This window comes from Branchiostoma floridae, chromosome 13 (genome assembly GCF_000003815.2).
Source record: "Branchiostoma floridae strain S238N-H82 chromosome 13, Bfl_VNyyK, whole genome shotgun sequence".
NCBI lineage: Eukaryota > Metazoa > Chordata > Leptocardii > Amphioxiformes > Branchiostomatidae > Branchiostoma > Branchiostoma floridae.
The window spans coordinates 6,853,745-6,879,125 of record NC_049991.1 but is presented as its reverse complement, the minus strand read 5'-3'; the positions used below and the strand labels follow the sequence as shown (position 1 = coordinate 6,879,125).

Genomic DNA, 25,381 nt, shown 5'->3' with positions numbered 1-25,381 from the left:
CGTTTTGAGTTTACCACCGGATGTATCCTGTCGGTGGGAAATGCAACCCTTGATGACAATTTTTTCACTGCTGTCAGGATCATCACGTCATCATTACAATTTTCTTCCACTGTTGACAGGATCATTCTTTCAATAGCCACGGGTTTCATCGTAAGGTGATCCCGCCTCAGGCTGGATTTTACGACAGGACGCCTGCCGCAGTGTGGTAAGCGCAAAACGGTACGATCCGACTTCACGGACAATCGTGCATCTGCAGCTGCAACAACTTTTACGAAGTCGACAATTTGGAAGCATACTAACATATTCCCAGCAGCCACTGTGGATATAAGGTACGTAGATTTTTTCGTACAATCATGAAGCATAAATATGCATTTCTTACCTCTTTTTATTGGTGTAAGAACTATGAAACGTGGATGGCTCAGCTGGGTGGGGAGGGGGGCATAACTCCACGCCAAGATTTTCACCATTTTATACTACTTTGACTAGTTTGAGATAACCTTGAGGATGAATGGGTGAAAATGACTGCTGCTGCCTATGACATTCACCCTCGTATCAGTCTCCACCCCCAGTGTTTGTCCAGTTTGAGCTCAAAATAGGATTTAGCACGATGTGAAGATACTCCGCTCACGTGGGTGTACACAGCGTGCGATTACTAGACGCTTTCTTTTTCTATTGACGTGTATTGAGTATCTTCCTAATAGCCTCGTGCCCGGTCACCCTATATACCACCCAGTCTAGTCTCATAGCAGTTCACATAAGTTACTGGTATACTAAGTGCAACCTTTAGATAAAATAATGTTTGAGTCAAAACATGTGTATCCACACCGATATTGTTGCTATAACCTGTGTAAAAGGTGACGTATAACTGTAAGTCGTATCACATTCACAGCTCAGTGTCAATCATCTTCTCAGTGGCATTGGGAGGTCAGAGTTCAAGTTGAAAGAAAGGTATGGCTTGCCCGCATACTTTGAATGCTTTGTTTCCCACATACCCAGCATTCAACTGAAGTCCTTCTCTAACAAACATCTTTTATCTATTACAGGAACATTCCCAGTAAGAAGATCTTCATGGACATGGATCACTAATCCAATATAAAAGAAGGAACCATGGATGTGACAGACCTTTTTTCCGCTGCATCAAACGGTGACTGTGAAAAGATCCACTCCCTGCTGGAAAAAGGGACGGATGTTGATGCCAAAGACGACCATGGCTGTACAGCACTGCATCATGCTGCTAGGGTGGGGCATTGTCCGGCTATGGAGGTGTTGTTGGACAGTGGGTTGGGCGTTGACACAACTGATCTAGAAGGTCGCACAGCACTGCATTATGCTAGTGAGGCAGGGCATTGTGGTACTATGAAGCTGCTGTTAAACAGAGGGGCGGACGTTGGTGCAACTGATCATAAAAAAGAGACAGCACTTCACCAGGCTGCAAAGTACAGCCACTGTGCTGCAATCACCCTTCTTCTGGACCGGGGTGCACATGTGAACATGGCAAACAGTGAACACCAGTCAGCCCTACATCTTGCTGCAAGTAGAGTTATCAATCAGAGTTCGGTAATCAGAAATGTTGTCGGGTGCGCATGGTTCATGGACACACAACTATTGGAGGCCCTACAGTATTCGGCAAAGGGACGCCGTGAGGCTGTCGCACTCTTGTTAGATAGAGGAGCATGGGTAGATGCTCTTGATCACTGGGAATATACTCCACTACATTATGCTGCCTTTGAAGCTGACACTGACACCATCCTTCTCCTGTTGGACAGAGGGGCAGATTTTCATTCAGTGAATCGTTTAAGTCAGTCTTTACTTCACATAGCGGCATTTCGTGGCCATAATGCTGCAGTCAATATGTGGTTAGATCATGGTTTGGACATAAATGCAAGGGACACCACAGGCCGCACAGGAAACAGTGAAGTTACTGTGTTCTTGCGGTGGTGGTTATCTGGCTGCAAAGGGCAGACTTGATTCTCCTCTGCTGGTGGCTGCTCAGAATAGACACTGCAATCTTATCGACGTTGCCTTAACATTAGGTGCTACGTTGGATGAAAAGGGGTTGGTCTGGCGACACAGCCCTTCATGCGGCCATTCCGAATGGACGACTGCACACTGTTACACATCTATTGGGGCTAGGGGTGGAGGTGAATGCAAGGAACAAAGATGGTTGGACAGCACTTCACAGAGCCATCTACTGGTGTCACTTTGAAATTGCAGAAGCTCTCCTTATGGCCGGCGCAGACTGTAATGTGAAGAATAAAGAGGGGCGGACCCCCGAAGACATGGCAGGAGGGCACAAGGTTATGCACAAACTCCTACTCAATCATAGAAAACACTACCCAAATCTGCAAAGATCATGTCGAGCAAAGGTCCTTAGTGTTCATGCTCAGAACCGCCCTGAAGAGTACAACCAATTGCAACGAACGCAAATTAAGAAAGACGTAAACCAATTTCCACTACCACAAATTCTGAAGGACTACTTGTTATTCAGAGATATATGCTACTAGTCCTATAAATATAGACTACAACACAGTGTATTCAGGGTCACCTGAGGTATGGTTAACTTGTTCCTTTCACCAGATGTCTTCTCAGCCAGTAATTGCCAGTATGTTGCTTCATAAAATTTTTAAAAGTGACTATCTCTGCATAATAAGACAACCTGGTCACTTTAATTTTCCCATTGTCCCACTATTGTGGAATCTTGCCTATAGCAACCGTTTGTTGAGTTGTTGATAATTCAGAAGTTCTAAGTTTGTTTATTAAGGAATCTCCATTAGTGTTGAAATATATAATTATCCACTACTCTTCCTGTCCTCCAACTTTTATTGAGTCCTCTTCGTTAAAATACATGAATCATAACTACCATTTGTGAAACATAGTGTGCAATTCTATTGTGAAATTTAACAAGGGGAAACCTGTAAACTGTAATTTTTAATTTGTTGTTGAATAGGGAAGATTTCTAGCTCTGAAATTGTGTTTTCAAGATGCTCTTTATTTAAAGAGGACACTTTCCAGTCTTTGATCTTCATTAAAGAGTGATTAAAGCTTAGCTCCATATTATTGTTTTTTGTACAACCACTTGCGGATAACAATTCCCTACCAAAGGACCTTTCCAACGATACCAAGTTTAACCAACCAGAAGTGGAATCTCCACCGTATATACGTGCGCTACTTTCATCATCTGAATATTCATAGTAAAACCCGTGGGCAGAAGGTAGAAAGTTATTTGAGTAAAAATTATTTGATTAAAAGTACCTTGTTACTGTTCTACAAAAGAATGAAGGCTCACCTTAATTGATAACCGCCAACGCTAAGCGAACGCTTCGGTGTCACAGCGTTCTCGCCCCCCCACCCCCCAGGGGCGAGATCACTAGCGTTTTCGCCCCCCTTTAGCGTTTTCGCCCACCGCCCCCCCCCCCCCATACCCGCCAGTGTTTTCGTCCCCCCTAAGAAAACATTGCTTCTCGGAGGGTTCTCAAGAGCAACTGATTACTACATATTAGGCTCGCTACCTGGTACTATACTGCACCTGGGGAGTAACGTATATGGTGTGTTACCTGGTACCTCTATGCCTCTTTGGCACCGTATTACCTAAAGATGTTATACCTCGAAAGTCGATACTAGATGGTCCGGTGCAAACAAGCCATTGAAATGAAAAAGACGCTTTTTTTGCAGTTGAGGTGGCATAAAAAACAGTGGACTTGCTGCATGTGCTAATTCGCCCCCTCCAATTTCAAAATGACTAACTGTACGATCACCAAAATTGCGGGGGGTGAATTTTGTGCTGGTAAAGTCATTATGACCTTATGATTAAATTATGACATCATTGACTATTTTGGCTAAAACGGGGAATTCCCATAACGCCTTAATACATCACAAAAAAGTTAAGAATAAAGGGTTTCTTCTCAATATCTAATTCTAAGACTTCTGTTGTCAACGACCATCACAACGACGTAAAACAGAAATAAAATACCATGACGCCATATGTATTTTATTATCTAAATATCTTATGGAGTAATGAGGTCTGGGATTGTCTGAAAACATAGTAATAACAGTACAAAGTTTAGCAGGTCGAGGTGAAAGACATTTTTCTTTTTTAGGTGATTCTACGGTTTGAACTTCTTAAGACACGGCTTTGGTACTTTATAAATTGTGCGTAATTCTGCCTTCGTCTAGTTTGTAGTGACTGTTGTGCGATCTTTTTTTTAGATTGTACCAGCTTGCCTTTGGTGAGCATTATCCTGTGATATATAGATTCTTTCTTAATTTCGAACCACTCCGTGACGGCAGGTGACTCCGCAGGACTTTTTTTAGTATCAACATTGCAAAATATACACATTGCAAAAACAAGAACTTACGATATATGGGTAAGACTAACTACTTTTATAAGCCTTATTAATGTTGAACGTTAAAGATATTGATCTAATATTTACCAAACACGGACATAACTAGATGCGGTTAACAAAAAGGGGGCCCTGCGAAATGGGTTTACAGAAAAGACTACGCTGTCTACCAGGGCTGTCTACCCGGGCTGTCTACCTGGGCTGTCTACCCGGGCTGTCAACCTGGGCTGGCTATCACGTCAAGCTACTCTGATCTACGAAAGCCCATTGGGACAAAATCCATTTGCTTTCTGATAGATACTTAAAAAATTTGTTCTTTCTTTCTTTCTAACAACTTGTAACAAGTAAAACAGACAAGAAAAATTCCCGCAAACCTTTTTTTATTAGCAGCCACCAATATTGCAGCAATGACTTACAAGAAGTATAATTATGTGTCTAAATCATCAATAATTTTTTCATGCAAATATATGCATCATCAAATTATACCCTTCTTAATACAACAAATCCCATGTCGAACATGCCGTTTAAACTTTTCCACTTAAAATCAACGCAGCATGGTGCAAATGCATTTGGTGGAAGGGGGTTCTCATTCATATTTGGTGTATAAGGGGTTTTTCGCTATTTTCCGTTCTGCTATTTACTCCACTAGTCACAGCTTCTACTTTTTAACATTTAGTACTACAAGACCAATAAATATTAAGAGTTATTCTGGAGTGGTCGTTAAGTAACTTAAAGATTAATGGTTAACATCTAAAAAGGAGTGATAGGCAAGGCTCCGCTGACTTAGTTTTATGGATGGCATCTTCGTGCGCATTCAATTTCGCCTGTTCTCAAACAATGTTGTCACATATCATTCCATGTCAATCAGAATTTCATGCTAATCGCATGATCTACTCTCCAGTGTAAGAGAGAACATTGTCAGAGCAAGGGACCACTTGCTCTTGATGCGAGCTTGTTCCCTCTTTAAACAAGAATAGCAATACAAACTTGATTGGAATGTTAACGATTGTCTAATACAGTCTTACTGGAGGTGAACATAAGATAAACCAAGCCAGAGAAAAATAGTATGAATGTTTAGTCCTGTGATTGAGCAGCATTTTCTTTTTTTGCCTGCAATCATTATATTTCAGCCATACATAGTATGGTGAAATATATTGTATTCGTAATGTTACTTTCTTTCTTTCTTTCTTTCTCCTGTCAAATCTTCAAAGTGATTCATCTCCGCCGTTCTTGGACCGAATGACCTGAAATTTGGCACAGGGGTAGAATGAGCCAATACCTTGATGCTTTTTTCTCAGTTTTTTCATATCTGCCTCTAAAATGATTTTATTGAGATTTTTTGGTCAATTTTAGACCAAAACTGTATATTTTGGCCCCTGTACCCTGGTATTACAACCAAATGAGCTGAAATTTGACAGAGATGTGCCTTGATAATGCCCCCATATAAATTCAATAACACTTTTGGTGTACAGTACAACAAAATGCTTATTTTTGCGATTTTTTGACCAATTTTTGACCAAAAAAGGACACTTTTGGCCCCTGTACCCTGGTATTACAACCAAATGAGCTGAAATTTGACAGAGATGTGCCTTGATAATGCCCCCATATAAATTCAATAACACTTTTGGTGTACAGTACAACAAAATGCTTATTTTTGCGATTTTTTGACCAATTTTTGACCAAAAAAGGACACTTTTGGCCCCTGTACCCTGGTATTACAACCAAATGAGCTGAAATTTGACAGAGATGTGCCTTGATAATGCCCCCATATAAATTCAATAACACTTTTGGTGTACAGTACAACAAACTGCTTATTTTTGCGATTTTTTGACCAATTTTTGACCAAAAAAGGACACTTTTGGCTCCTGTACCTTGGTATTGCAACCGAATGAGCTGAAATTTGACACAGACGTGCCTTGATAATCCCTTCATATAAATTCAATAACACTTTTGGTGTACAGTGCAACAAAATGCTTATTTTTGCGATTTTTGGCCAATTTTTGACCAAAAAAGGACACTTTTGGCTCCTGTACCCTGGTATTACAATTAAATGACCTGAAATTTGGTATAGATAGGCATTAGATACTTGGTAACAAGATTCAAGTAAAATTTTTGACATAACTTTAAAATGATTAATTTCGGCACTTTTCTGAGGGGAAATTTGTTTTCTTTTGGCCTCCTGACGTGACCTTCCGTGACCCCGCACAGAGCCACACCTGTGTGCGTCAGCCGGAGAGTTAATTGAATCAAAGACCTAGCCAATCAGCGAAGAGGAGGCCAAAGGCTAATTGATATTCATAAGCGGGGCCTCATGATCCCGTATATAGCAGTGTTCCCGCCAGGGGGAGCGAAGACCACCTAAGGCTCTCGCATTTTAGACTATTCAGAAGGCTTTATATTGTATCAGTTCTTAGGGGCATATCTATGATAATCGCAGCAGTCACTTAACTTCTCTTCAGGAGTTTAGCGTAACACTATTTCAGGTCAAACCGTCAAAGGCAACTAAAAACAAACTTTAACGTTACTGAGTTCAACAGTACTTATAACTTGTTATCCGAAGTTGAAACGCTAGCGATGGTATTTTCGCTGCGCTGTTAGCTCCGTGCGACTGTTGTTGACGGTCTTATAACGGTATAGTTTGCACCCCTGTACCCTGGTATGAGTAACATTTGGTATATATAGGCATAAGATAGTTGGTAAAATGATCCAAGTAAAATTTTTGGCATAAAGTACTGTAAAAGGCTTAATTACAGCACTTTTTTGAGGGGAAATTGGTTTTCTTTCGTTCTCCATGCCATGACCTTTCGGACGTTCACCCCACAGAGCCGACATCTGCACCTGCATCTAGCCGGCAGGAAGAGTTAATTCAATTAATGGTTCAGCCAATCAGCGAAGAGGAAAGCGAAGGCTAATTGATATTCATAAGCGGGACCACACAATACGTTAACTTGAAGACTCAGGCCGTACAGACTTCTCGCCAGGATTTTTTCAAAGCGTCGGACAGGGGTCCGGGGGCCGCCGAATGTCCCTGGCGGGGTCCAGGGGCAGGGCACTGCAAGCTCTTGCATTTTAGACTATTGAGAAGGCTTCTTTTATCAGTTTTTTAGGGCCATATCTACGATAATCGTAGCAGTCACTTACTTCTCTTCAGCAGTTTGACTTTAAAATATTTCGGGTCAAAGCTTCAAAGACAACTAAAACCTCATAAACAACAAACTTTACTTAGCTCAACAGTATACAAAAATATTGTACGGGTTGCCATCCTTAGTTGAAGCGCTTATTTATAGCGCTAGTATCTTCGCTGCGCCGTTAGCCGCCGTGCGACTTTTGTTGACGGTCTGATATCCCTACGTCGCCGCCTCGCTGATATTCCCACGGACATGTTTCAAGAAAAATACCCAGCAAAAAACGCTGTTCTGCGTCAAATTCTATTCTATAAAACATGTGGGACTCAGTGTTACAGTCTAATTATTTTGTAGAAGCACCGCTGTAGGAAAGAAGGTCCAAGCAATGTAAAACATCACGTAGCATGAAGTTCACTGTCAACTGGCACACAGCACATGACTGTTTGAAACTCTAAGTCTAATCAACAGCCGTGTTTGATTGATAGCCGGCGGTCCTTTGATGAAGTCGGCGAAAGGTGCGTTAGTTAGAAAATCTGCGTTTAGTTTTGATACGTAATTATAAGTTAGACAGTGGCGAGAATGATTATTTTCTCATCAATATTTCTCTTCAGAATTATTTGAACTTAATTGTGCATCTAAACAATTGGCTTACCTGTGCAATGTTTATATGATTAATGATCAGTGTACTGAAATCATGTGTAACGTATGGCTCCTAGTCAATAGATCAGCATTTTCTCTATAGTGACCACCTGTCTATAGTGGCCACATTTCCTAGTGCTGTTGTTGTTTGACATAAACTTTGAACATTTAAATTGTAAGTAACTTTAAACTGCCAGAGTTTCAGCCCAATAAAACACTCTCAGCGCCAGGGTATGAACAGACTGACCAGACAGACAAAAATAAATCTTCGAACAAGGTTCAATCGTATCTTCCGGGTCTGGCAGGAAGTTGTTAAACTAAAATAAGAATAGGCTCGATGGCTGATTGCATACAAAGTAAAACAGTTTAACAGTTTTACAGCTTGAAGAAAACAAACGCTCCTACAGTACCTGCACCTGCTTGATAATTATTAAATCGTATGCCCTACGTGAATAAAAAAAGTTCACTGCAATAATAAATGTACCCACATCACAAGGAGCTTATACTTTTTTAAACTTACACCTAGCTATCGTACTGAAAATTGTTAATGACATTACATGAAGTCATTCAACAATTTTCAGTCATGATGAAAATTTTCTGAATGGAAGGTGTGATTATTGTCATTTTCTGAAAAATAGAAGCAAGCTCTGTTTTTACCTGGAATCAGTTCACAATACCAGTCCACTTTGGGGGATAATGTACTGTTAAGAGGATGTTCCATTTTTGCGCAGGGGTGATTTGGAACAGTCCAATGTTGCGTGGGAAGGTGTATGGCTGAAATATGCTGTATTTGCTCTTAAGCAAATGTCGGCCTTTCTAGTTATTGTTTTGGGGTCTCAGAGGAATGTATAATCCATAAAATTAAGTCAGTGTGGCCTAATACTCCAAACAATAGTGAAAATACACAATGGGCCCAGCTATCCATTAAATATTTGCCATAATTAGCATCGTGATGTGCAATCTTTAATCTTATGCTCCATTTTCATATGCTACTTTGACTTCTGAACATAGCGCTCAAAAAGAAAAGTAATGTTAACAGCATAATGTTATTATTCAGAACTACTTCTTCTCCTGGGTACATATGCGAAAACGTGAAAGTAAATCCGTATAATAGTGGTACCATGGAATGTCAAGCGATGATTTACCTCTAGCAATATAACTACAATATTACAATATAACATCTGATGTGCTTTATTAAAATACATCCTAGAAGTTTCAACAACTTCTACAGCTAATTATTAAGTCCAGGTCACTTTTATATAATGCTACTTTGACTTCTGAACGCAGCACATAGTGCGCAAAAGCTATGTTAACAGCATAATGTAATCATTCAGAACGACTTCTTCTCTTGGATACATAGGCGAAAACGTTAAAGTAAATCAACAGTGGTAACTAGGACTGTCAAGCGATGATTTTACCAGTATAGTATAGTAGCATTGTAGTAGATTTTACCGGTAAAGTATAGAAGTATTGTAGCAATATAACTACAATAGATTACAATATAACATCTAATATTCTTTATTTAAATACATCCAAGAAGTTTCACCAACTTCTAGAGCTTAATGATCATTCTAGGTTACCAAAACCTAATAGCTCTAATTCTTTTGTTTTAAATGATTCATAAATCAACATAAGACAATCGTGTCTTTGTAAAATTACTAGAGCAGCGCAGGGTTTATCCATTAGCAACCATGAGAAGAATAACTGAAAAATGCACTACAGGCAATCTTGTTAATTCTTCTAGTTACAGTTTATTCCACTACTGCAGTGACGTCGCTGTAATCGCGCTCCGACCCACATTTTGATAGATCACTCAGCAACTTTCATAGGCAAAAACGTTTTCAAGCTGTTTGTATATTGTTGTCTTAACGTTTGTACTCATCTAACTTTTTGCATGATATTGCAATTATGAAATCAAGGATTACACATATCCAGTCATAGTCGAAACGAGAATGCAGCGCGGTCATCGTTAAGTGGAATGTGAGAGGGTACCAATACTGATTAGAGATACATTACTCGTGATCACTAAACTGACCCTGCATCCTGCCGATGTAATAACAGAAGTACAGACCAAACGATGATGTACTGTAAATGCAGACACTTTCGCGGTGGTTTGATGTTCACGGTTTTCGCGGTTGCTGCTTCATCGTGAATTAAAAACCACCTCGAGCATTTTTCTATGGCAGTTAGAGACTACAGTGCATGGTGCTACCGCGAACTTAAAACCACCGCGAAAAGCCCCTTTTCCCGCTACCGCGAAATCAAATCCCCGCAAAATTAAATGCATTTACAGTATCTGAAACTCACATTGTCACAAGAAACTCTGTCTTTTTAAGCGCGGACCCAAGCATTTACTGAGTTGACCTCAGCGCGCTGTGGTATCTCCGGAGCCAGCGGATATGGCGGCATCTCTTCAGCGGGTGCCTCGCATTGCACCTGGGGTGACAGCCTGTATTTGACAGCTTCGTACACGTTATGTCCGGTACTGGTATCTGCCACAAGCGTCTGTGGCCGTGGGCAACATGGCGCGGCTGTGTAGCGATAGATCATAATGTAAGATTAACAAGAAGTCGGAATGATGCGTAGTGAAACTGTATCTGCTAATTCGAAAAGTTAACGTTTCACTTTTCTTGGCTTTGTCAAACCATATCTGTGGCTATCATACTTTTGGAACGCATAGTCCGACCTCTAGACCGAGTTAACATAACGTGCAAGCTCGGTTTCTACGGTAGAAATGGTCAGTGACGAAGCTCGTCAGGGATACAGCGCCCAGCTAATGATTACCAGACAAATTAAATTTACGGTTTAAGATAAAAGTTTTTGAGTTTCATGTGCTACACGCAAGTAATGTTGTTTTTTTTTGGGGGGGGGGGCGAGGACTATACTCTTTAAGTAGAGGTTGCAGGGGAAAATTGTTACCCTTTTCTTTCATCATTTATTTGAGGGGAAAGGCCGGTCGAAAAAAATGATGAAAGGAAAAGGTAACGATTTTTCCCAGCAACTTCTGCATGGATAGTACGAATACCAAAATATTCCGGTTATAACTGAGTGCAGGGTTGGATGAATTTTTAAAAAAATGTCCAGATGCAAAATTACCTTTTGGCTCGTTGCAGCATATCTGCTTGTGGATGCTGTCCGTGATGCCGTCCAGACCGTTGAAGTCTGACAGTTTGTACACGTGATCCTCGCAGTTGGCGATATTTCCGAGCTGGGCGTCGCTGACGCAACCTCCGACGCCGATAACGAACGTCTGGACGCCCATGCTGTGCAGGAGCGAGGCTGGGCCCGTGACGTCATCCCCTGAGAAGCCATCAGTCAGAACAACCACCACATCTGGAGCGTCAGGGCGGTTACCGTTTAAAGGAAGCAGCATGGTGTTGGCCACGTAGGTGAGAGCAGCGCCTGTAAAGGTCCCTCCACCGGGTGTTGTTGTCATGCCAGTTATGTGTGCGAGTGTGGCAGGTTTACTTCATGTAAAAAAAAAAAAGAATATCTGATATTAGCCTCATATTAGTTATGCGGATAATATGATTGTACTGTGCACTTTTTTGTAGCGCCTATTTTCTATACAGAATCATGTGACCCTAATCTACTTGTAGATATAGGGGTGATTGCTGAGATTATTACATCGATTATAATGAATGAATAACAACAGCTACAGCGAAAAGAAAGGAACGTGCATCATCGCACAACGGAGTACAGACGGCATGACAAACTGCATACGAAAGCGGAAAAGGAACATAGAGATAAATGTGCGAACGCTCAACACACAGACCGTTCACAATACTCTGTCGACGGAGGTTACCCTCCAGTCACAGAGTAATTAAGCAAAAACATACTATTGGGTTTATGATATTAACACAGATGATGTGGTGCATTTAAACCAATCTAAAGACAGCTGTAACATAGCAATACAATGGAGATTAAAATAAACAAACAAACAAATTTCAAGGGGCGTACTTGTTATATGCACCCAATTGGAATTCCAGCATTGGAGAGGTATTGTATCTTAGTACGCCGACTCGAGCGTCCAGATCCCCGATGTCGAACCGATCCACCAGTGCCTCAACGAAGGCTATCACCGGCGGGATGTCTCCCCACATGCTTCCGGAGTAGTCAAGGACGAAGATGATGTCAGGGCGACAGCAATCCTTCCTATCTGTATTGGGAGATGAGATGCGATATGATCATAGAGGTATAACGTTAACGATTATAATTATTTGGGTTTGATTGGTATATTTTTTTGTCTGGGAAACTTGCCTGTCACCAAGTCTAAGTTGTCAATAAGCACACAAAATAGGCCATGTGTTATTTTAGGCACTTCTTGATCTCTCCTACCTTTACAGTCACAGACCAGGTCCGTTCCAGACCACAGACCATTCTCTTGACATGTCCTGACGGTGTCACCAGACACCTCCATGGCGTATCCTCCCTCATTGTAGCACCGGTAGTAGCAGCTTTCCCCCACGGTGTAGGGATAATCGCAGCCGACCCGTTGGGTGCAGGGTAGGGTAGGTGGCGGTTTACATACTGAGTTAGAGAAACGGTGAAACGAACTTGTCATAATTTTGTGAGTGAAAGCATGTGTTGTCGTGTCTGTATCAAGAACTGTTATCTAAAACATTTAGGATTTTGACGTTTTATACAAATATATTCAAAGGACTTTGAAATCTTAGAAATGAACTTTTAAAAGAACATTTCAAAGACCGAGATTGGAGTCATTTTCAAAGAGATTCTGCATTCGTAACCAGAATGGCCTAATTGTTTGTTAAAGTATCATATTTTATGCTTCTGTAATTCTAAGGTATTTTTGGAAGTTTTAAAGATGGAAGTACCCATCCTATTGTTCGGTTTTCATGTATGTCTATGGAATGTGTGCGCGTATGTGTGGTTACGTTGTGCTATGTGGGCAAGCTAATGAAGTAAGGCAAGGACGGCAGTGTTGATCATATTTATGCCTTCTGTAATTGTTACAATTAAGCATTGAATTTATACAAAAAAGACGAAGAATTTCAAAAATAGTATGCGTCTTCGTCAGAGTTGTTAAATTTATAATGATAAGTCTTCTTGGATGCAGACAAACTTTATGGAAAGACAATCTTGACTAAAAGTAATTCCTGTATCAGCTTACGTCACTCTGGCGTCACATGATAGACACTTGCAGTTGCACAACATTGTTAACAATTTGCATCAAGGCTCCATTCTAAGCGTACTTAAATTGCTAACACAGTGCTTTACACATGGGCCGAAAAGTAAGAAAGTCAACCACATTGATGAACCGGGACGAGGGGGATACAAGCTTAGCCACGTTTGGGATTGCTTTCTCACCGCAAAAGCGCCACCTACATCTGCTACATAAAGCGGTGAGAAGCAGAACTCCATTAGAAGCTATGACGAAGGTTTCTGAGAGACATCGAAACGTAAGAAGTGTAAGTTACTCTTAGTTGTGTAAAAAGAATTCGCTTAAATCTACCAAACTGATGAAACTATTTCGGAAGAAAAATATAATTGCATACCATGCCGTCATTGGCAATTTCTTGTGTAAGGCATGTGAGTGTTAACTGAGAGTAAATTTGGTTCACGTAACAGTTATATGCGTCAGTCACAGGGGTCTCTCATATAAAAATGTGTACTTAGTTATTCTAACTTACTCCTTTCGCATTCGGGCACCAGACCTTCCCATATTCCGCCAACGCATATCACCAAGGTGCTTACTGGTCCATAACAGCCTCGGGCGCACGTGTAACCGCAGGTGTCCCCATGGTTGTGGGGACCTGGGGAGCATATTATGTCTATACAATCGTAGCTTGGTGGATCATCGCAACGCCCTGCAGGAGAAAATGAGAAACAGTCTTTTATTACAAACATCGTCTATGAGGCCAAACCTTACGCGTTGTTTGCGAAGATCATTGATATTGTCACAAGTGAAACCTCGTGCGTGTGCCTGTGTTTGTGTACGTGTACGAATGTGCCTGTATGTATTTATGTATGTATGTGGTGTGTGTGTGGCTTCGTGTATGTGGCGTCTGGTGTGTATGTGGTGCGCTGTGTACGTATGAGGATTGTTGTGTGTGGTGTGTAAGACGGAGTAGTACATAATGAAGTGCAAATTTGGACTTGATTATGTATGTTTAATGAGGGTAATTGATATTTGCAGTGTTTCCATTCAAGGACTCAAATAGCATAACATGACATTTTTGCCAATTATGTCCCTAATTAGTATGTATGATAGTGCAAAATCATATTAAACACTAAATGATTGGAATGTTGATATTGTCACCTGCGTACATAACCAGGCTTATATCTAAACGGTTTTTGCTCAGGCTATTTCATGAATATATTAGGTCTCGGAACTTGATAGTATCTGCTAGTGTTCTAACTTTATTTTACACGAATTTGAGTCGTATAATAGAAAGCAGTACAAATATAAATTTTTTTAAGTTAATTGTGCAAATTGAATCCTAATTAACATGATCTGCGCCTGCGCTTCATTGTGTACATGTCTGTCTAGGCTAACTGCACTGTAGTATGGAAATTGTCCGTTCCTTTCTTTAAAAAGTCCCCTCATTAGATTTTGACAGTTTCAGGGTAAGCTGTTAGGGGGCCAAAATCTACGCAATGTCTTCTAAAACACTACTAGTATCTGTCCCCAAGATATTAAGACCATAGACGTCCGGGTCAAAGGATGCAAAAACAGAGTTTTGACCATATAGAGACAATGCATACCTAGCTACTTGGCACTTAATCTATAATACGACATTTCTTATGAATACCCACCATAAGGTCCCACGTCCATCTCAACCCAGACTTCACCATCAAGGACTGCGTTGACGTCCAATGTATAGACTACCCTCATGGCTTCATTGGTTGTTGGGTCATCGACTATGATCTCATCGTTAGGGCGACAAAGGGTCCGTGGGATGCGCCGTAGGGCAAACCCACCACCCAGGTCGGTGCGCGAGGGGTAGTCGCAGTCGGGGTCCGGTCCGTAGGTGGCGTAGTCAAGCTTGATACCGGCCCGAGAGACAGCATAATTCCTGGAGATATCAGTCAGGTATAGTTCGTAGTACCGGGGGTACCTCTCTCTGAAGCCTTCTAAAGCGTAGCTTGGCAGATTGTCTAAAAAGGACATGAAATGGAACATCAGTCAAAGGCTTGACCACGTCAGAATAATTAAAAAAAGCATTAAATTATTGGCAACAATCACTCGATTCGTAATAAAGCATAAGTGATAGTATATTAGCATCGGTTTTGTGATCAATTTTTATTTTTGGCGAGTAAGGTTTTTCTAAATGTATTTGTTTATACGATGCTTATCTATAAAAGATGATGAACACGATGTCAGGATTAGTTTTCATAAAATCTCCGTAACGCAAATATAAAATCTAAGGGAAAAACATCAGGTGTAATTTCATCTATTGTTCTAAATTCTACGTATATTGATATCATAGCGTCTTGCCAATCATATTTACGTCATATTTCCTATGAGTGAATAAAAGATAAGTTCTAGAATATGCTAGTAATTCTAACTTTTCCAAAAGCCATTTATGTCTTACTAATGACGTTAACAAATAGCCTGATGCAACCTACGGATCATAGCTAGTACAGCGTTTACTATTACTGTAACTGTCCAACACACCTGGTAACCCAACTTTAGGGTCAAAGTTGGTTGTTTCTGGCAAGAACAGTGCTGTGGTGACATTGGGAGACCGTGGATCTGTGTAGGTTAGAGCCCAGCGCTCTGGTTGGATGGTGATGTTTGACGTGTCAGGCAGGTCAGCGAGTGGAACGCCGTCATATACTGCGTAGGCACTCAGATCGTTGAGGAAGGTAGTCATCCCAACCTCCTCACTCACGACAGGACCAAGGTTACTATTCAAAACGGTGTACGCGCTGCTTGCGGCTTCGTAACTGAATCCTAGATAAAAAAAGGAAAATATTATGTAATAATTTCAAGCATTTGGCTTGCAAGTATGATTAGGAATCAGCCGTCAAGGCCCACCCCTTCTAACTACTAATACCCCTACATGGCGTATCATGTGACCACCTTTTTTTTTCAAAGACATAATGTAGACATAATGTCATAAAATGGTGAGAAAATCTATTATGACGTTATTTGGCGTAATTGTGTCTTTTTAATTGCATGGGCTGGAACAATGGAAAATCGAAAACTTCAAATAGGCTACAAAATGTGAAGACTGTAAGGGATAATAAGCTAGTTATTCTCTCTTTTTCTAATATGGTCGGCTATATTGGATAGATATTCTTAATCCTTCCCCCGTGAAAATAGGGTTGAATATTACAGCTTACCCGTAGGTAGAGGTGCTCTCGGAGGACATGCTAAGAAACAAAAAGAAGACTTTAGAAACTTTAACAGAATGGTGACAAATTGTGACATGATAATTGTAGATATACAACTAAAATATTACTTTGATTAAACGGCGTACATTATAATACCTTCATGTTACAAATGTTTTGAAGAAGATATGATGTCAGTAGCATCACTGTCATACGTTAACTTTATCTATTGATTTCATTACCAATGACTTTACTTGGTGTATATCTACACCTGGGTATCCCCGTGTTCGTCTTTTTGGAGGAATTTTAATTGTAGACTAGCTATATCAGCCAAATGAGATCTACGGTGTAATTTTCAAACCAGAAAAACAATTCATGTAGAAAAGTCTTGGCATAAAGGAATAAATAGACCATCTCACAATATCTAGCCATCCTTCAAAGACCCAAACGATCTGAGGGACGCATTCTTCAGTCGTATTTAACACGTTTACTATCTGTTATAGTTTTGTTGAATTATACTGTACTGTTTGACCCTATTCACATCGATGCCACACAGTAGTAGTCTCGCCCCCTCTAGCGTTAGCCCCCTCTATGTTTAGAATACTTTAAGAAGCTGATTGGTACCAATCGCAAAATGCAGTTTCAGAATTTTATAACTACACGAGTTTCATACATAACTCCAACCATAATATTAATATTCACGTAATAACACGGTAATTAGATAGTTGAACTTGTTTCGGAATAGATTGGTTGAGTCTCTTGTATATATATCTAATTGTATTCACATGTCCTTAAACAGCCTATGTATCTCGATTATGAAGTCTCTACCGGTATGCCATGATTTGGACGCAAAAGCAGTAATGTCTTTATCAGTTTTGCAAATAATGTATAATTAGAATAGAGGCTTTCAGTTGGCGTCATCTGCGCCATGTTGGATTACAATTTGCTTCAGTTAACCACACTGCTTAACCATACAGCCCTCCAACATGGTCGTCAGATTCAAATTAAAATTAGTATCATGTTAACGAAAAAACAAACGAACAGAAATTCAGGCGGTCACCCGAGCCTCACTCAATGTGATAGTTAAGGTTCAGGCGCAAAATACGCGCGACCTTCTGTTCATCTTGATGTTGGCCGACATGCGGCGATCGCGAAGTACGCCCGAGGATCTTTCACAATATGACAGAGGCATCAGCAAGTCAATATGTAGGATCTAATCGTTTAGAACCTAGATCTGATCACAAACAATTACATGGTACTTACGAGGGCAGCAGAAGCGAACTTCATAGTCGAGACACTTGCCGTCGGGCTGATCTTTCATCCTGCACACGAACCCGGTTGTGACGTCATAGAACGCAAAGACTTCTCCCGTTTGAAATGCGTCCTGCCCGGTAGCGATGACGCGGGCCTGGATGTCGGTCGGTGAGCGGCAGATCTGCCCTGGGTTCTCCGGACGGAGATGGGAAAGAACCTCCCAGTCACCAGTCGTTCCAGGGTTGTCCCGATCAAACCAGGGTGTCCAATTTGTGCATGCTGTTATGTGGAAACAACAAGAACTTGGAGTATTCTTCTACTCAACGTGTACTGTTTAAATCCGCCATGGTTTTAGTGTTAACCCTAGTTAGACTGGCATTGTTGTGAATCTCGGACGGGGTGAGGGGACGGATTTGGAGGCCAACCCCTTCTAACAAACGAAACTCCTAAACAATTTATCATATAACAATTACATAATACATTTGACGTCATTATAACTTATAGGACGTCATTATAACGACATCAATGTGATTGTATTGACTGGAATCATAAAAAAAAAGAGTTTTCCTAGAAACCTTTCAGGTATGCTTCAAACATGGAGTGTACATTACAAAATAGTTATGTCAGCTACGAGTTCTCCTGTCAATAAAATGACGTCATACATGTTTGCGATACCAGTTAAATGTTAGCCGATGACTTCATTAAATAGGCGTAATTTATGCATTCTAGATGTTAAGATATAAAAAAAAACTTAATTGCATAAGAAAGACTTAATTTCGAAGCCGTAGGTACTTCTTCGTGTAATGATATAGCTATAATGAAGCAAGGAAACCTAAAGAAATACATTGTAAGAAGAGAAATGAGCCATTTGGTCAAAAATACCTATAAACAATAGGTTGCAATGGTTAAGCAAAAATAGTTTTTCAAACACCATATTTTTCAAATTGTTGCTAACCAAATGTTGGGAAGAGTCATCAAATTTAGTGACTCTAGCCTCAGTCGTTCGGATGTTATAAATATAAAATTTGGAGCAGGCCTTACACCCCTTCCTCTGATTATAAGATACAAAGCTATATGTACCTGCCTTATGGTTCTCATGACTTAGACTGGATTTCATTTACATTCTTGTGTTTAACTGTTAAGTTGTAGCTTGTAAAAAGTATTTTAAAAATACTACTTGAGAGGGTAGAAAAAGGTACTTACGAGGGCAGCAGAAACGAACTTCATACTCTAGGCATCTGTCGCCATCGTTCTGTTGCCTGTTTACGCAGGCGAAGCCGTTTGTCGTGTCGTACCAGTGGATAACCTGCCCTGTCAGCGACGCCTCCACTTGTGTGCTGATGACGCGCGCATGCACGGCTGTAGGGTTGGAACAGATCTGGCCAGGGTTTTCAGGGCGAAGATGGACCAGCGCTTCCCAGTCACCGACGCCACCAGGATTATCACGGTCGAACCATGTCGTCCAGGACCCGCCAGGGCAGTCTGGAACTGTAAACAAGTCACACATGAGTAAGTGTTGAGCCAGATCGTTCAGGACCCGGCATGACATTCTGCAACTGTAAAGAAGTCACAAATGAGAGGCCCAAAACCATTAACCCTATCCAGACTGGGCATTTTTGGCATTCCCTGGCCTGGGGGGTTGGGGTGCTCATTTGACATTTTCCGTCCATATAGATCGTTAACTACATCTGATCACAAACATATGCATGGTACTCACTAGGGCAGCAGAAGCGAACTTCATAGTCGAGACAGGTGCCGTCGGGCTGATCTCTCATCCTGCAGACGAATCCGGTTGTGACGTCAAAGGACGCGAAGACTTCTCCCGTTAGAAACGCGTCCTGCCCGGTAGAGATGACGCGGGCCTGGATGTCGGTCGGTGAGCGGCAGATCTGCCCTGGGTTCTCCGGACGGAGATGGGAAAGAACCTCCCAGTCACCAGTCGTTCCAGGATGGTCCCGATTAAACCACCGAGTCCAGCTTTCGCATGCTGTGAATAGGGAACAATAAGAACCATTGAACGACGTGTCGTATGGCCACTAAATTATTAGGAAATGATTCAGACATAATATCTGACAATTAAACGACGTTTGACATTACGATGACGTAATATGACGTTATTATGACGTAATCAATTTTTTTGTGTTGGCCGAATCTATGAAATAGGGGTATTGTCAGAAAACTTCAAGTTTTGCTCCAAAAACATAATAGCAAGGGCAGATAACAGAATTATAATGTTTGTTACGACTTGTGTTGCCAATAGCACCATCAATGACGTCAAAATGACGTCAAATAATATATCTATCATCTTGAGTTAAATACCAGCTAGTTACAAACTATATGGGAAAATAAAAGAATAAGCTAGTTATTCTTGATCTGGCCATACGGTCCGCCATCTTGGATTTGGGGCTGATGACATCAAATAAGCATGATTTATGCATATCTTATTATGAATATATTCTAAATAACATAATATTTAATAAATGTAACAAAATAGCAGTCCTATAGGGAATAAACGTGAAAAATACATTGTTAGAACCGAAAGTAGCGATTTTTGAAAAACTGCCTTTCAACAAATGGTTGCCATGGCAACACGAAAAACTTGAAAATTTGTCAAACTTCGAGAAATTCTTGTCAATAAGTTTTTAGGAAAACTCACCAAATTTGGTGGCTTTAGCATAAGCCGTTTTGGCCTTATAGGACATCAAATTTGGCTTGAGCCTCAAAAGCACCCCCCCCCCCCCCCTATGATCATTATAATCAACAGGACGTCGTTATGACCTCATCAATGTGATTTTATTGGCTGGATCCATGATAAAAACTAGTAGGAATTCCACAAAAGCCTGAAAAAATCACCGTAAGAACCGATATTAGCAATTTTCCTCAAAAATGCAGGACGCTCGTTTGCTTGCAATTGTAGACCTTCTTTGACCTAGCGGGTAATTCTAAAGTTGTGGCTTCTGTGGTTGTATGTGGGCCGGCTGGATTAATAACGCAATTTCCATCCTGTGATCATTCCTGTTCTTCCCATGCTGTCCATTGATTGGTTAGAAATACTCCCGCAACTAAAACCTCAAACTTGATTTTGCTATTGCCTATTTGTGAGGAACGTTTCGTTAAACCTCATTCGCGTGTAATAGGAAAAGCAAAATGCGCCGACCCTCTGTCGATGTTAAAATTGGCCGACAATGAACCGATCGCAAAATACGCCTGAAGATCTCCCACAATGTGTCAGGAGTATTAGCAAGATTTTTTCCTATCAATATGTAACAAAAACACCTAGATCTGATCACAAACATGGTACTCACTAGAGCAGCAGAAGCGAACTTCATAGTCGAGACAGATGCCGTCGGGCTGATCTCTCATCCTGCAGACGAACCCGGTTGTGACGTCATAGGACGCGAAGACTTCTCCCGTAAGAAACGCGTCCTGCCCGGTAGCGATGACGCGGGCCTGGATGTCGGTCGGTGCGCGGCAGATCTGCCCTGGGTTCTCCAGACGGAGATGGGAAAGAACCTCCCAGTCACCAGTTACGTCTGGATTGTCCCGATCAAACCAGGGTGTCCAGCTTTCGCAAGCTGTGATGTGAGAACAACAATAACTTGGAGTCTTCTTCTACATTACGTTTAATTCCGCCATGGTTTTAGAACGGTATTTTTGTCAATCTGGGAAGGCCGAGGGTGCGAATTTTGAGGCCCACTTCTTCTAACTCCCGCAACTCCTTAACAACTTATCAAATGACCCCAATATTTTTTAGATTAATGTAGACGTAATGAATGAGGTTTGTAAGATCATAACATATACGACGTCATAATAAAGTCATCAATGTGATTGTATTGGATGGCAACTTAAAGGTATGCTAAAACACTGTAACAGCAAGTGTAGATAACAGAATACTAATGTCCGCTACGACTTCTCTTGTCAACAGCAACATCATCAACAAACGTCACACATGTTTAAGATACCAGTTGGATGTTGGCCGATGATCTAATTAAATTAGCATAAATTATTCACGACTAGAGGTGAAAAATAAACTTAATTACAGAATAATTTATTCATGTAATAATATAGCTGTAATGTAGCAAAGAAAAAATGAAAAATACATTCCTGTCTTGGACTACATTCATTATAAGAATGCTTACATTTTTGTGTATTTCAGTTAAGGTGTAGGTAGCAGAAAGTATAAAGTAGATAAAGTATAATACTACTTGAGAGGGTAGCAACATGTACTTACAAGGGCAACAGAAGCGAACTTCATACTCCAGGCACATGTCGCCATCGTTCTGTTGCCTGTTTACGCAGGCGAAGCCGTTTGTCGTGTCGTACCAGTGGATAACCTGCCCTGTCAGCGACGCCTCCACTTGTGTGCTGATGACGCGCGCATGCACGGCTGTAGGGTTGGAACAGATCTGGCCAGGGTTTTCAGGGCGGAGATGGACCAGTGCTTCCCAGTCACCGTTGCCACCAGGATTATCACGGTCGAACCATGTCGTCCAGGACCCGTCAGGGCAGTCTGGAACTGTAAACAAATCACACATGGGTTACGGTTGAACCATGGCGTCCAGGACCCGTCAGGGCAGTCTGGAACTGTAAACAAATCACACATGAATTACGGTTGAACCATGGCGTCCAGGACCCGTCAGGGCAGTCTGGAACTGTGAATAAGCCACACATGAGTCATGATCGAACCATGTCGTTCAGGACCCGCCAGGGCAGTCTGGAACTGTGAACAAGCCACACATGAGTCATAGTTGAAACAGAGCGTTTAGAAACCGGCAGAATAGTCTGCCCACTGTAAATAATTCGCACATGAGTGCCAAGGACCCATCAAGACAGTCTGAAAATTTAGCCAATGTCGCATTATCATCTTCTCGATGAGTAAAGTTTACGCTGCAGAATCTTCAATGTATCACAATTCTTTGTAAGTTTGGAAGACTTTAGACATATGTTGTGTATTGTATATCTGTTGATGTAAAACAGTACATACTGACATCCGGACAGCAGAAGCGAACTTCATAGTCGAGACACCTGTTGTCCGACTGGTCCCTTTTCCTGCACACGAAGCCAGTCGTGGCGTCAAAGAAGGCGAAGTTTTCTCCCGTGGTCAGTGCGTTCGTTCCGCTGACTTTGACGCGCGCCTCGATGACAGTGGGCGCCTTGCAAATCCGGCCAGGGTTCTCCTGTTGGAGGTTGATCAGAAGTTCCCAGTCGCCTGTCCCTGAGGGGTTGTCTCGATCAAACCAGTCTGTCCAGCTGTTGCACTTAACTGCTGCCATGAAACAAAGTTCACTTAGGGCTTTATTCAGTCATACTTAGTACATGACTAAACACTTCCCATAGAAATAGGAGAAAATAAAAGCAATTTGTATTCTAGCACAGTAGCTGTAAAATGATAAGCAATGTAATGTATTAGAAATGAACAAATGTACGAACATATAATCAGCTACTCGAGCTACTGGATACACTTCTAAAATGTAGAAACTCTCATCAGTAACGATTTTTGTATCCAGTCCTCTAACATTCATCGACACGATACATTTCAAACTTAACAAAACGTTTTAACCCCTTGAAACAAAGGATACGCTGGCAAAAAAGGTAGTGATAACATGTATAAGAAATATTATATATATATATATATATGTATCCAAGAGATAGCGGCAGGTCTTACCAGGTGGGTTAATTGGAACGCACTTGGCGTTACATTCACCACAGAAGTCGGCCCTAAGAAAGGGAAACAAATATGGATATTTACAATTCAATTTGAACAAGAGTTTGGAGACCTCACATCTCCATGAAATAGTCAGATTATGTAAACGACTTCCACATTTGCATAAGCTATGCTTAGTTATGTACACCTGTAAAAAAAATACGTTGGTCACTATGTTGATTGTCCAATTATTTACCACAATTATGGCACTTCTGCATTAATTATGCAAATTAAGGACTTATTTGCATAATTAGTACCTGATGATGTTCCACCTGCCATAAAGAACATATATTGCATGTATTTGACTTCTATAAAGGAAACACTGCAAGAACATATTATCCTCGTTAAATATGCAAATTAAGTGTCAGTTTGCATATTTTGCACTTCATGATGTGCATCTCTGTCTAAGCTACCTACATACCAAATATCATGTAAATTTGCCATTCCGGTCCCTTCTTAAGTTATCCTCCAAGATTTTGACAAAAATGCCCCTGCAGTTCCAGAACAACCTGCTAGTGGGACTAAATATACACTATATATCCCTTGTGTCACAAGCTATCTGCCATCTAAAAATCATGACCATAGCACATCCAGTTAAAAAATAATAATTCCTGTTACAGTACCAAAGTCACAAACCAGGGGGCCCAGAATAGACCTTGACCGTTTTCTTCCCAACACCTACCCACAAAACAAATATCATCGCAATCCATTCAGAGGTTCTTGAGTTATGCTCTCTAAAAAATCCGGACACACAGACAGACAGACACACAGACAGGCACACACACAGACACACTCAAAGTTATTTCTCCATGAAAATAGAGATACTAACTAGCGTCAAAATGTTTCTATGAAATCCATTAACTTAGACAGAAAAATAAGACAAAAAGGGCCTTGTTACTTACACACACTTTTCTCCCACCGGACACAAAGCATGAATGCAAGGGTCATCTATGCAGTAAACTAGGGGCTTTCCGTCAGGACACGTCCGGACTGTAAGGTCTATATTGGGAATAAAGTACTGCAGATTTTTATATATTCTTATTGCACTTTTTTAAAGTTTGAGGAATGTAAAAAAAAGGCATATCTTCAATTAAGGCAGGTGGCAGGTGAGGATTTTAAAACTCATGCGTTATGATTTTTATTCCATTGTTTCTATTTAAATTTCATTTTACGTCCTGAGGAGCATAAAGATATAAAATATAAGAACCCCCTCTCCCGTCCAGTATTGACAAAAAAACTCGCTCTGAATAGGATTAAACGCCAAAGCTGTCTCTAATATGTGTAGCGTAGTGGTCATAAAGTAATAATATACAAGTAAAATTGACAGATACTTTGACCTAAAACATAAATTAGCATATAAATCACGACCTTTATACACAAACAGACGTGCGCAGGCACGCACTTAGAAACGATCTTTTTTGGTTTGCCCCGAGAAAAAATTGACATCTTTCACCTATAGCTGACATACCCACTTACCACAGATTTCAACGCTGATATCAACCCACATCTCGTCAGCTGGACCTTCGTCAATTCGATAACTTTGCTCAGGAGCAATGTCTACGGAATAGACTACTTTTGCAGTTTCATCGGTCATCGGGTCAACCATTTCTATCTCATCGTTAGGGCGACAAAGTGTCGGTAGGATACGCCGTAGGGCAAATCCACCACCCAGGTCGGTGCGCGAGGGATATGGGCAGTCGGCGTCCGGTCCATACGTGGCGTAGTCAAACTCCATGGCGCCCCGATAGTTAGCATAATTTATGTAGATATCTGTCAGGTATAGCTCGTAGTACCGGGGGTACCTCTCTTTGAAGCCTTCTAAAGCGTAGCTTGGCAGATTGTCTTGAAAAGACGTGAAATTAATAACATCTGATGGTTTGACACGGTCAAAGAAATAACAAAGCATAAAGGTATAGGTAACTTTGCATGATTGATATTTACGCATATATTGGATAAATTATGATATCAATATATGCATGATACAAACATAAAATGTAGTGTTTATACACAATTTCTCGCTG

The 25,381-nt window shown here is 40.9% G+C and overlaps 2 protein-coding genes across 2 annotated transcripts; one reads left to right on the top strand and one right to left on the bottom strand.

The window, feature by feature from the left end:
• Window positions 1-192: 192 nt before the first annotated feature.
• Window positions 193-1,968, top strand: LOC118429403 (ankyrin repeat domain-containing protein 65-like). The gene is made up of 2 exons (XM_035839885.1): window positions 193-329; window positions 1,044-1,968. The coding sequence occupies exon 2, from the start codon at window positions 1,108-1,110 to the stop codon at window positions 1,966-1,968; it is 861 nt and encodes a 286-aa protein (XP_035695778.1). The 5' UTR covers window positions 193-329; window positions 1,044-1,107.
• Window positions 1,969-8,930: 6,962 nt separating this feature from the next.
• LOC118428685 lies at window positions 8,931-25,195 on the bottom strand. The gene is made up of 17 exons (XM_035838817.1): window positions 24,837-25,195; window positions 24,263-24,359; window positions 23,322-23,374; window positions 22,641-22,922; window positions 21,888-22,172; window positions 20,962-21,231; window positions 19,374-19,643; window positions 18,860-19,144; window positions 17,666-17,935; window positions 16,415-16,444; window positions 15,744-16,022; window positions 14,882-15,223; window positions 13,756-13,932; window positions 12,443-12,634; window positions 12,065-12,263; window positions 11,201-11,571; window positions 8,931-10,635 (listed from the first exon to the last, which is right to left on the bottom strand). Exons 1-17 carry the CDS (start codon window positions 25,093-25,095, stop codon window positions 10,436-10,438), a joined length of 3,861 nt encoding a protein of 1,286 aa, XP_035694710.1. The 5' UTR covers window positions 25,096-25,195; the 3' UTR covers window positions 8,931-10,435.
• Window positions 25,196-25,381: the final 186 nt, after the last annotated feature.

Bases quoted from the DNA above. Each gene is read 5' to 3' on its own strand.
- LOC118429403 (XM_035839885.1), top strand. From the start codon at position 1,108: ATGGATGTGACAGACCTTTTTTCCGCTGCATCAAACGGTGACTGTGAA.
- LOC118428685 (XM_035838817.1), bottom strand. From the start codon at position 25,095: ATGGAGTTTGACTACGCCACGTATGGACCGGACGCCGACTGCCCATAT. The intron at 16,023-16,414 runs GTAAGCTGTAAT...TTTTTTATCTAG, and splicing joins GAGAGCACCTCTACCTACGG to GATTCAGTTACGAAGCCGCA. The intron at 10,636-11,200 runs GTAATTTTGCAT...ATCGCTACACAG, and splicing joins ATGCTGCAACGAGCCAAAAG to CCGCGCCATGTTGCCCACGG.